This window comes from Macaca thibetana, chromosome 17 (genome assembly GCF_024542745.1).
Source record: "Macaca thibetana thibetana isolate TM-01 chromosome 17, ASM2454274v1, whole genome shotgun sequence".
NCBI classification, from domain to species: Eukaryota; Metazoa; Chordata; class Mammalia; order Primates; family Cercopithecidae; genus Macaca; species Macaca thibetana.
The window spans coordinates 26,455,301-26,473,192 of NC_065594.1; the positions used below are offsets into that span (position 1 = coordinate 26,455,301).

The 17,892-nt window shown below is 39.2% G+C and overlaps 1 protein-coding gene across 2 annotated transcripts in view; it reads right to left on the reverse strand.

The window, feature by feature from the left end:
• Positions 1–1,088: 1,088 nt before the first annotated feature.
• The window catches only part of SUCLA2 (succinate-CoA ligase ADP-forming subunit beta), a 70,204-nt gene continuing 53,400 nt past the window's right edge, over positions 1,089–17,892 (reverse strand). Inside the window, exons 9-12 of one of the 2 annotated variants that reach the window (XM_050766327.1) lie at positions 15,513–15,633; positions 14,969–15,057; positions 8,946–9,046; positions 1,089–1,363 (exon numbers count right to left, since the gene is read on the reverse strand). In XM_050766327.1, the coding sequence (XP_050622284.1) occupies positions 8,972–9,046; positions 14,969–15,057; positions 15,513–15,633 (285 nt within the window). In that variant the 3' untranslated portion in view covers positions 1,089–1,363; positions 8,946–8,971. Of the gene's footprint in view, positions 1,364–8,266; positions 9,047–14,968; positions 15,058–15,512; positions 15,634–17,892 lie in introns of those variants that run through there. The other variant, XM_050766325.1, reaches the window with a different exon arrangement.

A 17,892-nucleotide genomic window follows, 5' to 3' on the forward strand; every position in this document is an offset into this window, starting at 1 on the left:
CTGTCGTGGTTGCAACAGATCTCTTTCCTACCTCCTACTTTAAGTAAAAATTAAATAGTCTCCCTGTATGTGCCAGTTTCCTATACACACAAGAACATACAGGAAGTTAATATATGATAAAGATGACATTTTAAAATTAGTGGGAAATGGATCAAATAGAGAAAAGTAAATCCCTTAAGGGATAAGCAAATGGTGTTTGGGAAACAGATTAGCCATTTGAGAGGGGAAATTTGCATTCATAACTCAAGTTCAGAGTTTATAACAAAACAATTAAGCCTTTCAAAACATATCATGAAAACTAGAAACCTCAAAGACTATACATTTCATTATATTTAAAATGACATACGACATATATATAAAATACATAATAGGCAAAAATGGTTAATCTCAAATATACAAAAAGTTATTAATACTAGGAAGAATGAACAGTCAATAGAAAAACAGTCAAAGAACACGAAAAGGAAGTCACACGCTGACACACACAAACACACACACACACATACACTTCCACAAATGCCCAGTAAACAGATGAAAGCTCAATCAACATCAAACAGGACATGGTTTTTGCCCATTGGAATTAGCAATACAGTGTTATCAAGTATGGAAATATTATTGTGCATTGTGAATGGAAGAGTAACCAAAAGAGACCTTCCAGAAAGCAGTTCATGCTTTTACACAGCTATTCCACTTACAGGTTTTTACCCTAAGGATAAATTACCCATGTGCTGAAAGACATATGCACCAGAGTGTTAGCCTGTTATATTTATAATGTTAAAGACATATAAACCAAATGTCAATAAATGCAAGACTAGGTTAAATAAACCATGATATATACATTCTCTTGTATGTACAGCTATTAAAAATTATGTAGAACTATATTTGATGCCATGGAAAGATCCTTAGTTGATCGAAGAAATGCAATTATAGAACATTATGTATATGATCCTATTTACGTAAAAGTGTATTCATATCTATGCACATATACTCATATGTAGAGACGACCAGAAGATTGTTTACAAAACTGTTAACATTAGTTATCTCTGGGTTCTGGCATTGCAGGTGATTTTTACTTGTCTGCACTTTTTTGTATCATTCCAGTTTTGAAGGGGTTTATTTTTTCAATGAGTATGTGTCATTTTTACTAAAACAAAGATCTTTTTTCTAGAATGATGCTAGTTTCATCAAACAAGGATATCAAAAACAAAAAGAGGCTTCTCTGCTTTAAGAACAAATCATAGGAATAATCGTAAAGTAGTTGAGGTTCTTCTCCAGTTTCCTTCTTATTACATGCTCAGCTGGTCACTCTGGAATTGTCACTCTCAACTGATGAACTGCAGGGTCTCAACTGGTGGTCAATCAACTCCTATTGAAGACATTAATAGATGTTAGTGTTTCATTGGTGATATGGTTTGACTGTGTTCCCACTCAAATCTCATCTTGAATTATAGTTCCCACAATTTCCATGTGTTGTGAGAGGAACCTGGTGGGAGGTAATTGAATCATGGAGCTGGGTCTTTCCTGTGCTGTTCTCATGATAGTGAATAAGTCTTGTGACAGCTGATGGTTTTTGGTTTTTTGGTTTTGGTTTTTTTTTTTTTTTTTGAGATGCAGTCTCGCTCTGTCACCAGGCTGGAGTGCAGTGGTGCAATCTTGGCTCAGTGCAACCTCCACCTCCGGGGTTCAAGCAATTCTCCTACCTCAGCCTCCAGAGTAGCTGGGATTACAGGCACACACCACCATGCCTGGCTAATTTTTGTAATTTTTTTTTTAGTAGAGACAGAGTTTCGCCATGTTGGCCAGGCTGGTCTTGAGCTCCTGACATCAGGTGATCTGCCCGCGTCGGCCTCCCAAAGTGCTAGGATTACAGCTCGTGAGCCACTGGTTTTATAAGGGGGAGTTTCCCTGCACAAGCTCTCTGCTTGCTGCCATCCATGTAAAACATGACTTGCTCCTTCTTGCCTTCCACCATGATTTTGAGGTCTCCCCAGCCATGTGGAACTGTGAGTCCATTAAAACTCTTTCCTGTATAAATTACCCAGTCTCAGGTATGTCTTTATTAGCAGTGTGAAAATGGACTAATACATTGGCAACAAATGAACCAGGAAGCTTAGGCCACTCCTGGCCGTTTCAATACTTCTCCCAACCTGCTAAACTTAGTGATTTCTGTGTTACTGTATTACCACTGATTAGACTCTAGGACATGCAACAGTCATGACTTCTTTAGTTAATGGCAATTTCACAGATTTACATAGCTGTGAGTACCATAATGTTAACCACAACTATTCAATGTTGAGTCTCTTATCCCTAGATATTTGTTTACAGCCTACTTCCAATTTGTGTTTATAAACTGGATGTGATGGAGTGTTTTTTCAGTCCTACCTACTCAAAATGTTATCTGTGGACTGATGCCAGTCCATAAACAGATCACAAATCTGCAAGCGATAAACAGATATTTAAAAGTATTTAGAAACTTTTATAGCAGTTTGAAAGAGCAATTTTATCCTGTAGAATCAAAAATAAATGAATAAAAGAATTGAGGCTTAGCACTTTGAAAGAGCCATTTTATCCTGTAAAACCAAAAATAAATGAATAAAAGAAATGAGGCTTTTCTATGCTTTTTGAAAATTTCACTCTTCTAGTAATTGTTTTTTATAAAAGAATCAGTCCATTATAGAATTTTAATTTCCAATTTTTAAAAAATGGCCCTTATTTTTAAACTCATCTTTCCTCTAAGAGCTGGCTTATTATAACTTATGCACAGAGGCGTAAATATGGTAGTGTATTAAATTTCCTATCTCTGCCATCACAAATTAGCAGCAATTTCACAGTCTAAAACAACACAAACTTACTATCTCACAGTTCTGCAGGTCAAGCACCTGGATGGGCTTGGCTGGTTTCTCTGCTTAATTTCACAATACCAAAATCAGGGAGTCAGTGAGCTGTGCTCTCGTCAGGAGGCTGTGAGAAGAACCTACCTCAGAATGCATTCAGATGGCTGGCAAAATCCAGCTCCTTACACTTGTAGGACTAAGACGCCCACATCCTTGCTTGCTGTCAGCTAACAGCCACACTCAGCCAAAGGTCTCTCTCCAGTCCTTGCACACAAACCCTACATCTCAGAGGCAGCAATGGGGCATTGAATCATTGCCTCCAGCTGTAGATTATTCTCTGCTTTTAAGGGCTCATGTGATTAGATTGGGCCTGCAGGGAAATCCAGAATAAGCTCCCATATTTGAAGGTCCACAGCTGAATGACATCTGCAAATTTCCTTTACCATGGAAAGTAATGTATACACATGTTTCAGGGATTAGAGCATTAATTAATATCTGTGGAGGTCCAAAAGTCCTCATGTATTTGCTTCTTCACCTGGGAACCTGAAAGCTAAAGCCAAAAGAATGAAGGCTACAATGACAGAATGAGACAGAAGTGATGGGGAGGGCAAATCAAACTCCTACAGGCAGCTGCCTGACTGGGCCCTGGGAAGGTCAGTACTGTCGGTCTCATTTGTCCTCACAGTGGGATTGACTGCTTACTGAGTCAGAGCTTCCTGCTGACTGCACAACCAATGAGAACGCCTGGTGAAGACAGGCAGGTTGGGATGGCATGCATGGGAAGGCTACCTCCCACTAACCATGGAAGGCAGGCAAGACACAGGACAAGGATGTACACACAAGACTGAAAGAAATGAAAAACAGAAGCTGGTACTTGTGAAGAAAAAGATGAAGAAACAAAAAGCTGCCTATAGTCTTAATCCACAGGAGGCAAAGTCATGAATAACTAAGGTCCTTAAATTTCTTCCGAATAGAAGAGGAAGGTTGGAGCTCCTAGAAAAGGAGAACAAAGACTGCCACAGCCTCAATCCAAAATGCACTCCAACAGTGGGTCCAATCCTGGCGTTCAAGAATGCTGGTTATTATTGCTTCTCTTCTACGTCATCACAGATCTCCCTCCTTCATTTCCCAATGTTCTCCGCTTCAGGCTGTCACTTTGAAGACCAACTTTGAAAGCAACAAGATCTTATCCCTTGACTTTCACCTGATTTTAAATCAAACTTTAAATTTAAACAAAAATGTATTTACCAACCTTTTTTTTTCTTTTTTTTTAAGACCATAGTCTTGGTCTGTTTCCCAGTCTGGAGTGCAGTGGCACAATCTTGGCTTACTGCAACCTCCACCTGCTGGGTTCAAGCGATTCTCCTGCCTCAGCCTCCAGAGTAGCTGGGATTACAGGCGCCGCCACCACGCCTGGGGTTGTGTATTTTTAGTAGAGATGGGGTTTCACCATGCTGGCCAGGCTGGTCTTGAACTCCTGACCTCAGGTGATCCACCTGCCTCAGCCTCCCAAAGTGCTGGGTTTACAGGCGTGAGCCACTGCGCCCAGCTTACTTTTTTCCTCATTTTATACTGCAAACCTCTAAATCTTTTACCACTACTTATTAAATTATAGAAATCTAAAAATTGATTTTACCATAGGACTTTCCTCAACCCTTTACATCGACAGGACAAAAGAGCACGACTAACTACAGAACTCTACCCTTGACCACCATCCAACATTTACATCCATCATTTTGCAACTTTTTTTTTTTTTTTTTTTGAGACGGAGTCTCGCTCTGTCGCCCAGGCTGGTGTACAGTGGCGCAATCTCAGCTCACTGCAACCTCCACCTCCCGGATTCATGCCATTCTCCTGCCTCAGCGTCCCGAGTAGCTGGGACTACAGGCGCCTGCCACCACGCCCAGCTAATTTTTTGTATTTTTAGTAGAGACAGGGTTTCACCATGTTAACCAGGATGGTCTCAATCTCCTGACCTCATGATCCGCCCACCTCGGCCTCCCAAAGTGCTGGGATTACAGGCATGAGCCACTGCACCCGGCCTTGCAACTTCTTTAAATAGAATTCTTTGCCAGACAGGAAAACTCACCAAAATATTAACAGCTTCATTGCCCTGCTGGAGTTTTGAGAGTTGGTTTTTTTTTGGTTTTGTTTTTGCCTGCTTATTTTCCCCCTTCATGTGCATCTGCCACCAAGTGCCAGAATCAAGCCGGCTTAGTCTAGGCTTTGTAACTGCAAGGTTAATAGTCAAAACTGGTTGTACTCGGTACAAACCACAGTAGTCTAGGATCTACTCAACTATACCTTAGATGTATGGGTAGCGGGTATATGAAGCGGGTAGGGCCCACAAGGAAGCAAGTTATCAGCCCTGCATAAATACTCAAGGTTGTATGTGTTTTAGGAAACGGAGGTGTGAGGGTGTATAAGCAGCTACCAGCTGGTTGCTTCATGTCTCCATTCTCCACATTCTCCATAATCATTCTTGCCAAGACTAGTTATAGTTTCAATTCCACTGGTTACTTTTTAGTCCTTACCATACTTAACTTCTGAGCTGCAGTAGACACCAATGATCACTTTGTCCTTGAAATATTTCCTCCTTGCCTTACCTAATACTTTGTTGCAGTTTTCCCCTTCAGCCACTTAAGAAACACTTGAAGCCAATGCACTCCTTTTTGCATTCCAAGCATCAGAACGCTTCCAAACTAGCAGATTCCAAGTACCACCTCTGACCTAGCAGCTACTAAACTGAGTTAACTCAACATCCACTGTTTGTTCTTTCAGTCTTCAAGCACGAATTGTGATGCTTTTGAAAAAGGTTAATAAATTCTTTGGTGGTTCTCCCTTCAAAAAGTGGAGCTTAATTTCCCTCCCCTTGTGGGCTGAATTTAGAGACTGATTTCTAATAAATAGCAGAAGTGACAATGAGACTAGAACACAAAAGCACTGTGGCTTGGGGGGCAGGGGGCAGGGAGCAAAGATCCAGCTGCCATGTCACAAGGACACAAGCAGCCCTGTGGATAGGTCCACATGAGAAACTGAGGCCTCGGGCCAAAAGCCATACAAGTTAGCCACCTTGGAAGTAGGTCGTCCAGGCTCAGTGACACCTTTGAATAACTGTAGCACCAGAACCAATCCCAGCTACACTGATCCCAAACCCACAGACATGAGATATAAATGAGATAGGAAATGTTTGAAACTCACTGTTTGTGGTGATGTTATGCAAGAATAGGTAACTAAAACACTAGTATTACCAATAATCTGTATTGTGTCCTCTCTAACAAGCATTGTTTTTAACTCCTAAGTAGACCTCGAATAATACAAATAATACAAATAATGCCAATCTTAGTTAATCACTGACTGGTATTCTTTGGAATGAATCTTTAAAAAGCAAAAACTAAATGACTGGACTTTTAATTATAACTTTATCACATTTTATTTTTTTTAAGATGGAGTTTCGCTCTCTGTTGCCCAGGCTGGAGTGCAGTGGCGTGATCTTGGCGCACTTGAACCTCAGTCTGCCTCCCAGGTTCAAGCGATTCTCCTGTCTCAGCCTCCCGAGTAGCTGGGATTACAGGCGCCCGCCACCATGTCTGGCTAATTTTTGTATTTTTAGTAGAGACAGGGTTACACCATGTTGGCCAGGCTGGTCTCAAACTCCTGACGTCAGGTGATCCACCCACCTTGGCCTCCCAAAGTGCCGGGATTACAGGCATGAGCCACCGCACCCGGCTATAATTTTAAATGGTTTATGGCTCTGATACTCTGGGTCATATATATGTAAACTACCCAATATATATTTGGCTAAAAATACATATTTTATGTTTTCTAAATATAAATTCTCTCACATATTTTTGTTCTCTTCCCTTACTAAACTTCACTGATAAGAAAAGAGCTAAGGAATCTGAGGGACACGAGCATCAAAACTTATTCTAAAGCAGAAAGACTACTTGATGCCAGCCTAGGCAATGTAGCAGGACCCCATCTCTATAAAAAATAAATTAGCTGGGCATGGTGGCATGCACATGTAGTCATAGCTACAAAAGGAGGCTGAGGCAGGAGGATCACTTGAACCCAGGAGATTGAAGCTGCAGTGAGTCATGATTGTGCCACTGCGCTCCAGCCTGGTTGACAGACTGAGGTCCTGTCTCAAAAAAACAAAAAACAAAAGAAGCCCTCACATAGCTAGTAAGTAGTGGATCCAGATTCAAAGCAGTCTACTTTCAAAGTCTGTGCTCATAATCACTACGTTATGCTGCCTCTCATAGTATATACATCTGATCACACTTTAAGAACATCACAATAGGTAGAAGTTCTCAAATCCATCAGTATGGTTAAATAGTCTACTGCTTGGTCAATATTTCCTTCCACGGCATTAGTTAACTAGCAAGTTTTATGCAGTGAGCAAAAGGTCAATATGTATACACACACACACACATACACATATATGGACAGAAAGAACAATGTGACTACAATCTGTCTAAAAATATCCACCTGTTACCATATAAAACTTCATACACACTTTGGGAGGCCAAAGCGGGCGGATCCCGAGGTCAGGAGATCAAGATCATCCTGGCTAACAAGATGAAACCCCGTCTCCACTAAAAACACAAAAAATTAGCTGGGCGTGGTGGCAGGCGCCTGTAGTCCCAGCTACTTGAGAGGTTGAGGCAAGAGAATGATGTGAACCCAGGAGGCGGGGCTTGCAGTGAGCCGAAATCGCGCCAGGGCACTCCAGCCTGGGCAAAAGAATGAGACTCCGTCTCAAAAAACAAACACAAAAACATCATACAAATTTAGACATGCCCAGGACCAAAATACAAACTCAGCTTCTCTCTTCCCCAGTAAAATAGTTAAGAAAAGGCTTTGAAGTTAGGCATCTTGGATTCAATTCTCCCCCGTTTCCTTTAGAGGATATACTAGATGGCATATACATAAATAGCAGACTTCCAGTGAACTATCTATCTATAAGTAGCTCTATAATATGTATGGCTGGCTGGGTGCAGTGGTTCATACATGTAATCTCAACATTTTGGGAGGCAAAGGCAGGAGGATTACTTGAGCCCCGGAGTAAGAGACCAGCCTAAGCAACATAGTGATATCCTGTCTCTACCCCCAAAAAACAAAAAACAAACAACAACAACAAAACATGGCAAGTGCCTGTAGTCCCTGCTACTTAGGAGGCTCAGGTGAGAGGATCCCTTGAGCCTAGGAGGCAGAGGTTGCAGTGAGCATGATCATATCACTGCACTCCAGTTTGGGCGACAGAGTGAGACCCTGAGTCAAAACAAAACAAAACAAAACAAAACAAAAAACACACCATCATGGCAAGTGTATGATTTACAAATTGGTGCTTAGACCTCTATACTGCAATAATGAACACATCAACTTCTACTGTGTTAACTTCAAAACAAGCAAACAAAAGTCATTAATCCAAATCATATTGGGAGATTTTTATTAACTTAAATTGACATTCTTAATTTTGTCTGCAAGTCCTTGCTAATATGCCTTTATTTGCAACACACCTACAGGTGTTTCATAATATGACAGAATCATGAAGACTTGCAGTTCATCAGTGTTTCCTAATGATTAAAACAATGTTCAAAGAATTACAAAGTTACTTCATCAAAATACTTAGAAGAATATTCTGAGGAGTGTTTGAAAGCTCTGTTTATAAATAGTGACTGATACATTTATGTATTTGGTGCTGAGGATAAACACTTTTTACATAAAACAATTTTAATATACTGCTCTACTAATGAGGCTAGTTATTAAATATACTGTATTTTAACACTAAAGAATAAAGCTTTGTCTTCACATTTATCTTATTTATAGGACTCTTATCAATGAAGAACTTTGTATCCAACAATAATAAACTGGCAAATTGCAAGTTATGTTTTGTAGGAGAAGCAAAAAAGACTGACTGCAACAAAAGAAGATAACTGCATTATACATGCTTCGTACAAACAGTCCATTCTGAATGGTACAATTGAATGCAGACCAAATCCTTTTAAATGTCTGTGTGCCTAGATGGCAATTACAGTCTCCACACACTAAAAAGAAAAAGAACAATAACACAGAACACAGTATTCTTAATGATTATAGCGCATTTAACACCTTCAGTCATCCACTGGGTTTTCAGATCATATTGGCAACTGAAATTTCACATCCACATGCGCTTGCTTCGCTAAGGTCACTATTTCAGAGAGCTTTACAACCTAAAAGAAAAGAATGAAGAAGTTTCACAAAAAGGTTAATTCAGAACTACAGGGCAGTGCAAAATTAATGTACACTCAATCTTTTCCATTTAAAACATCTGGGCTCTTCTGACATCACTATAAATCACATTACATTCTTATAAGCAAATGACACTCTCAAAAGATAATCAAGTCTGACACTCTTCATAGCCCAAACTTCAATTAAATACTTTCTGATTAAGATGTTATACCACCTGATAGGATTATACATATGTATTATATCAGACTATATATGTGTGTATAAAATGTGTGTGTATATACATGTATTCCAAATTTTATCTTAAAGACAGAAACAGTATCTCTGTTGGATACTCCACAACTCAAAGCATATCGAAATAAAAATTTGTTTTGCTCTGTCTAAAAAAAGAAAAAAGGGAAAAAAAATTTTTTGTTTTGAAATACGTATACAATCTTAACTTAAAATATTGGGACAGAAGTTTGGGTCTAGTAGTTAGTACTTTACTTTTTGTCAGTAAGTTGATAATTGCTACCCTGAGTTCCAATTCCCTCTACAATCTGTCTAAAAATATCCACCTGTTACCACACAAATCATACAAATTTAGACAGGTCTAAGACTAAAAAAACAAACCCAGCTTCTCTCTTCCCCAGTAAAATAGTTAAGGCTTTGAAGTTAGATATCTCGGATTCAAATCCCCCCTCTGATGCTTATGACATATAACCTTGAATAAGTTAACTTATCTAGCCTGTTTTTTCATCTGTAAAAATGGAAATTTTATCACCAAACTCGTATTAAAAATGAGATAATCCTTGAAGAAAACAGCTTAACATTGCACGCATACTCAATAAATGGTAGTAACTGCTAATATCATCATCATCTCATCCAATATTATTGTTATGACTTCTATAATCTCCCAGTCAATAAAAACACTGTAGTCACAACTTAAATCAACTGTTCCACTTTTACCTCTCACGACCTATTTGATCAAGGTCCGGCTGGTTCTTCTCCTTCTTTTCCATGTCCTCCAAGCTTTCCTTGATTCAAGCTTTCATTCCAAAAAAGTGCACTTTCAGAGGCAAGTTATAACCTATTTATTACCTTTACCTTTTCTCATATCTAAGTATTGCACTAGATGGACTCCTACTATCTCTCCTTTCTTCCCTTCAATATATCCCACATCTCAAAGTCAAAACAGGCTTTCTGAAATATTTTCTCCTACTATTCCCTTGATTAAAATCTTTAATTTTAACTCAGATTTAAGTTTAAATTCTTCTGTCTCTAAACTGGAGTTAAATTTCATTTACTAGTAAGTACTTTCCCAAAGAAGGACATAAGACTTTTATTACTTTTGTGAAATGACATCACATTAACTCAGCAAATTCAAGAGTCTGGCTAAGTGTGGGGGCTCATGCTTGTAATCCCAGCACTTTGGAAGGCCAAGGTGGGTGGATCATATGAGGTCAGGAGTTCGAGACTAGCCTGGTCAACATGGCAAAACACTCTCTCTCTACTAAAAATACAAGGCCAGGTGCGGTAGCGCATACCTGTAATACCAGCACTTGGGGAGGCCAAGGCAGGTGGATCACAAAGTCAGGAGTTCGAGACCAGCCTGACCAACATGGTGAAACCCGGTCTCTATTAAAAATACAAAATTAGCCAGGTATGGTGGTACATCCTGTAATCCCAGCTACTTGGGAGGGTGAGGCAGGAGAATCGCTTGAACCTGGGAGATGAAGGTTGCAGTGAACCGAGATCGCACCACTGCACTCCAGCCTGGGCAACAAGACCGAAACTCCGTCTCAAAAAAAGAAAAAAAAATTAGCTGGGAATGGTGGCACACGCCTGTAGTCCCAGCTACTCAGGAGGCTGAGACACAAGAACCGCTTGAACCCAGGAGGCAAAGGTTACAGTGAACTGAGATCATGCCACTGTACTCTAGCCTAGGAAACAGAGCAAGACTGTCTCAAAAAAAAAAAAAAAATTCAAGAGTCTACTATTGATTAAGCTATAGAGCCCAAAGAGTGTTTGAGTGTTCAATGAAGTGTCTATAAACATAATGGAAGGGAAGACAATAAAAAACTCTCATCTCAGCCAGGCGCGGTGGCTCACACCTGTAATCCAAGCACTTTAGGAGGCCGAGGCGGGCGGATCACGAGGTCAGGAGATCGAGACCATCCTGGCTAACACGGTGAAACCCTGTCTCTACTAAAAATACAAAAAATTAGCCGGGCATGGTGGTGGGTGCCTGTAGTCCCAGCTACTCGGGAGGCTGAGGCAGGAGAATGGCGTGAACCCGGGAGGCGGAGCTTGCAGTGAGCTGAGATTATGGGAGACACAGCGAGACTCCATCACACACACAAAAAAAAGATAGGGAAAAAAAAATTCTCATCTCTCTGTATCTACTATGAAGTGTTCTCTGATACACATTATTGTTAAGTAAAAGAAACAAAGTATACATTACCATTAAAGTGGGAAAAGGGAGACACACACACAAAGTCTCCCCTTATCCACAATTTCACTTTCTACAGTTTCAGTTACCTGCAGTCAACTATGGTCCAAAAATTTTAAACGAGAAATTCCACAAATATAAAGTCATTAAGTTTTAAACTGTGTGTTGCTCTGAGAAGTGTGATGAAATCTTGCACCACCCTGCTCCGAGCAGAATGTGAACCATCTCTTTGCCCAGCGTATCCACGCTGTATAAACTACTCTTCCATTAGTCATCAACATTATCTGCTCTCGACATCCAACTATCAACATCATGGCTCAATGATCCAGGATGAACCAAAGCAGATGATTCTCCTTCTGCTACACCATTAGGTCAGTAGTAACCTAACACTATGTCACAATGCCTTCATCATTCACCTCACTTCATCTCACCAAGTAAGCATTTTATTATCTCATTATCACCACAAAGGTGAGTAGAGAACAGTAAGATATTCTGAGAGACCACATTCACATTTGTCACAGTATATTGTTATAACTGTTCTACTTTATTATTGTTAATCTGTCACTGTGTCTAATACATAAACTTTATCAAAGGTATGTATGTATAGGAAGAAGCATAGTATAAACAGGGTTTGGTACTGTCTTTCAGGCACCCCCTGGGGGTCTTGCAACACATTCCCTGCAGATAAGGGGGACTACTGTACACATACATAGAGTTATATACATATAATTAGCTTATGTTTTTAAAAAGTGGAAAGATAAACCAAAACTTTCTTAAAAAAAAAAAAAAGACAGGTAAAAAGGTTGCCTGTTGGGGAAGAAGGAAAGAGGGAAACATATAAAAGCTAGATTCCCTGATAATACCTTGTTCTATACTTTCGACTTCAGAATTATGTAAATATAAAATATAAAACAAAAGGGTTTTTTTTTAAAGCAATCCCTTTAAAAACAATGAAACTATATCAAACCAAGGCAAAACACACAGAGAATTATTTCACATGAATTTTAAAATCCAGTAAGTTGTGGGACATACCCAAAAGGACAGAAAGAAATGCAGATATAATTGCTTTCAGTAATCAGACTGTTGGTATTCTTATTATAAAACTGTCATATCTGTACTAAGGGACAAACCAAATGAATAATTATGATAGTATGGCATGAAAGAAGGCATAAACAGATGTCAGATAAGAAAAAAATCTAGCCGGGCACGGTGGCTCAAGCCTGTAATCCCAGCACTTTGGGAGGCCGAGATAGGTGGATCACGAGGTCAGGAGATCAAGACCATCCTGGCTAATATGGTGAAACCCCATCTCTACTAAAAAATACAAAAAAACTAGCCAAGCGAGGTGGCGGGTGCCTGTAGTCCCAGCTACTCGGGAGGCTGAGGCAGGAGAATGGCGTAAACCCAGGAGGCGGAGCTTGCAGTGAGCTGAGATCCAGCCACTGCACTCCAGCCTGGGTGACAGAGCGAGACTCTATTTCAAAAAAAAAAAAAGATAAAAAGCCATACTCCTGGACTTGCATTGAAAATACCAGTATGAAACTCAAATATCATCTCTTTAAAAAATACATGTTTTCTCAGACTTGCCACTTAAAAAGCTCAGAAACAATAATCAACCCAGTATCTATGAATACTCTTAAGGCCCAAATTGTGGTCTCTAAATACCATTTGGCCCATTCAAGTTCTGACTCAAGAAATGTAAAGATGAGCCTGAAACATTTTATCATACCAGATAGAGGGCGTGTCAGAAGGATGCAGTTCAGAAATTAACTTGAAGAGAGGTTCCCAAAGGCCAAAGGTTGGAGAATTTCAATCAATCACAACTTATATGAACTGAACTACATCAAATGTTTAAGTCAGAAGTTCAAAACAGTATGCCAGTGGAACACACACGTGCATGTATGTGTACGCGTGCACACACACACACACACACCCCTGAAAACAAAAAGTAAACAAGATACAAAAACAAAACAAAACAAAACAAAAGCCTAGGTCACCTTTATTGGACATAATAGAACAAACATTATTTTGAAAATTGGTCAATAAAGGCAAACAATCAGGTAATTATCCTACTTTTCCTATGCAAAATAAGTGAAGAATGACAGAATTACAATAGCACCGCTTTGCAACACAAACAAAATATTGGATCTAAGCTATGATGTCAATGGCTAGTAATACCACAAAAAGAAATGTTCTAACATTGTATATGTTTTGATGAAATTAAACAACACCTACTATGAAATATTCTTGTTCCCTGCTCCCCAAAATCAAATATGAATACGGTCAAGCCTATAGACTGAACTCCCGGTTTACAGGAAATACAGATGGCAGAGAACATAGAGAAGGCAGAGCTCACAGTAAATGAATGACACCCTAAAGATGCAACCATTAAAATCCAGACTATGAGAAACTTAACAGGACCATCAACCTGGATTTTTTAACAAATAAACCACAAAAAATGCTTTTCTTTTTAAAAGGGGAAACCAACAGATTAAGAAACTTAGTGACATATTAACCAACTGCAATGCAGAGACTTATTCTGATCCTAACAAAGAACTTAAACAAAAGATATGAGAGACTCAGAAATTTCAAAGACTGTATTATTTTTTATAAAACATAACCATAATACCATTACCCCACCTAAAACAAATACACCATTATCAATACCTGTATCTTTTATAGATGCATGATGAAATATAAGAAATGATACAACGTCTGGGATTTGCTTGAAAATAATCACACTTGACGTAAGAATACAGACAAAACAAGAAACAAGATTGGGCAGGAGCTGACCGTTGTTTAAGATGATCACAGGTATAAGACGTTCTGACAAAGATTCTCTCCTTGACCAAACTCTTTTGTTTTTTCAATATATATTTATCGAACATAGATAGATACACACATACATATACGTGTGTGTGTGTGTGTGTGTGTGTGTGAAGACAGGGTCTCCCTATGTTGCCCAGGCTAGTCTCAAACTCCTGGACTCAAGCAATCCTCCTGTCTCAGCCTCCCAAAGGCTACTCTGAACTCTCTTCTCAACTTGGTCCTAACTTTTGGACTTCTGTATTTGTCCCTGCATAGTCCAATTTTAGCAAGAATCTTGCTTAAGTCAGTTTAGCCAAGGTCCTCCCTTACCCATAATGCATCCTTTTAGTAACTTTTCATCCATTGCCCCCACCCTCTTCCTTGGTTATAAATTCCCACTTTTCCTTGTTGTATTTGGAGTTGGGCCCAATCTTTCTCCCCTACTGCAAAACTCCACTGCAGTAGTCTCTATGCTTATTGCAACAGTCCCTCTGAATAAAGTCTGCCTTAACATCTTTCAGCAAGAGTCATAAATAATCGTTTTCTTTAACCATTCATAACACACATAATATTTAGCTGAAGCACAAATTATTAGCTACATGAATAATTAGCTTTGTTTTAGAATCTGTGTTTATAAATTATCCTTAGATTAACATGGCCCATTTACCATTCTAGCAGCTTCATCCAAGTCATCACAAGCAAGTATTTTAAGTCCGCTTCCTGCTATCAGTGCCTTAGCATCATCGACTCGTGTACCTGTAAATGATTTATGCAAATATAAATGTTTTAAATGCACACACAAAAGCATTTTAAAATGTTTGCCAAAACATGGTACAAGAATGAAACCTCAACAGAGGAGACTTCCATTGTTTAGCATAAATGCTTCTAAACCAAAGAAAATACTGTAAAAACCCAGGTTATCTTATAAAATATTTTGCCTTACAATAATTCTGACTTGCTTAGTAATTCAGGCAAGTCAGACTTCAAGACAAATCACAACAAATAAAATGTGTATCAAATTATACCAAGCAAAAGTGTAAACATTTTTGCCCCAATGTTAACATTTTTTTAAAACTATAGTTTTAAATTTCGTATCGATAATGCTTTCAAAGACACAGCTATTCAAAAACTATGTTTTAATGAACCGAGCTCCATGGAAATGTGAACTTTTAAAGAATTAGGAACAATTGCAAGATACCTTTTACACTCACCTTGTAACCGTACCACAACAGGTATTTTAATTTCCAAATCTTTTAGTGCCGTGACTATACCCTGTGCAATAACATCACAGCGCATGATTCCTCCAAATATGTTGACCAGAATAGCCAGTACCTATGAATAAAGTGTTCTGATAGATTAAAATTTAAAAGAAATTTAAATTCTTTTCCCCCCAAAATACTAGTATATGTGCTTCATGATAAACATTAATTTGATAGAAAGATTTTCAGACCAAACCACCATACCCTCTTCTAGCTCTCTTTATTGAAGTCTGTGTAGTCCACTGCCCACCAGAACTTATTTCCACCTCCTTGGGTAATTTCAATACCCAGTTCACATTTCCTTCTCTACTATATCCCATATGAACAAGACCATCTAATTCCATTTACTTTCTCCTGTTAAACTTGGCCATTCACCAACATGACTACCCCCAGATCATATTATAAGATAGTCTCACGTGCAAGATCTCCAATTTAGTATTCATCACCTATCATTTCCTCATCTATTCCTGTAGGAAAGGGGCGTGTTGTATGGCAAGAGTAACACCATCTTGAAGCAAAACTGCCATAATGACCAATGTTTGACTCCTGCAGAGCAAGGCCTTCTACAGCAAGGTCAAGAAACACTGCGTGTAACATAGATAACCCTTAGAAAGAAAAAATGCCTGTAGCATAAATGACTCCTCATAAAGATGCTTACTCAACTTCCCCAAGGGTCACAAGTTTGACAAGAGGGTCTCAGACATGACCAGCTGTACACGTGTTACCAAGAAAAAAAGCTCACTATATAAAGGATACTTTCTGGAGGGTGAGTGTGGAGATCCACCATCTTGCAGCCACTCACCCTATAGTTTCTGTTTCTAAGTCTCCTATAAATTTTGTTTCTTTCTGAGAACTGGATTTGCCAGCCTCTTTCTTTGGCCTCTCAGATCCCCTGGCCTCTGGGGGTACACGTGCATAGACTTGCTCACTGCAAAACAATCCCCATCAATGTAATCAACTTTTCACACAAGCAAGGCCCTAACAATCACCCAACTTCTCCTGTATGGCCCTCTCTTGGCTACATTTCACATCCAAATCTCAGGACCTGTTTGGGTCAGCATTCTTTCAACATCACAATGATAGTTCTGAATCAGTGTTCTCCTATCATTTCCAAATAATCTCATCTTTTAAAAAAGAGGTTTAGTTCACTCAGCTACACCAAGGTTTCTCAAACAGTGAGATTAAAATGGGTTGTAGATACACCAAAACATTGTTTCCCTCAATTCCTGGGGCAGCTAGGAACGCTCTGGGGCAGCAGGAGCTTCAGGGCCAGTGGACTCTGACTACAAGCAATCTTCTCCATCTACCTCCAAGGCCTCATTGAAATATCTTCTGTGAATGCCATGACATGAAAAGGGTTGAGCTATACTATACATTCTTTACCTTACCACTATTATTAGCAGATCTTCAAGAAATGAAGCTCTGGAATTCATATAGACTAGAACTCATAGTAGCCTTTGGCATCTCCCATCTCTCTCCCTCTCACCTCATTCTGGATAGTTTCCATATTCACCACCGGGCACCATCTAGCACTCCAGCCTTAAAGTTCTTGGATCTTTACCAAGCCACTTTCACCTGTAGTCAATTTAAACAAATTACTACCATAGATAAATCCTGGGCTAGGCCAGAATGAGTGTCTCTAGAATATTAAATGTATAAATCTCATTCTCTGCTCAACCTCCTTCCCCTTTCACTTTAATGCCTTTTACCTCTAGCTCTATCAAACACTATCTTTTCCTCTTAAAAGCCTCTAGTTCCTCAATCAATCTCTAATCTTCAACTCTATCAGCTCTCAATGGATCTGACTTTCTTCACTATAGAGCCTGGAACATATGGCTGAGCAATTCAATGTCACTGCCACCTACATGCTCAATTCTGTCCTACCTATTCTTCTACCATCCTACTTCAAACTATGCCTCTTCGGATGATTCCAGCCATAGTTTATTCAAGGAAAAGTAAAAAAGTAAAAACTGAAAACAAAACTGGAAACACTAGCATAACCTGAAGAGCAATAACATAATGATTCATCAGCAATCCTCAACTTAGTAGTCTGCCTCATATCTCTAACTCTCTTCATAAGCCTCCTCTCCCATGCAAGTGCTCTAACTTTTAGCATACAACCTTCCTTTCTCTAGTAGCACCTCAGGAAAGGAGTAACCACCTTTCCAAAGCTAACTTGGCCAGATAATTATCTCCATCTATTTATTATATTGCATTTCCTCCAGGTCTTCACCCCTCTAGCTACATTCACTCTATTTTCAAATCTCTTCTCTTCTTCCAACTAGAAACAGCTCATCTTCTTGATCTTCTAAACAAGCAAGAAAACATACGC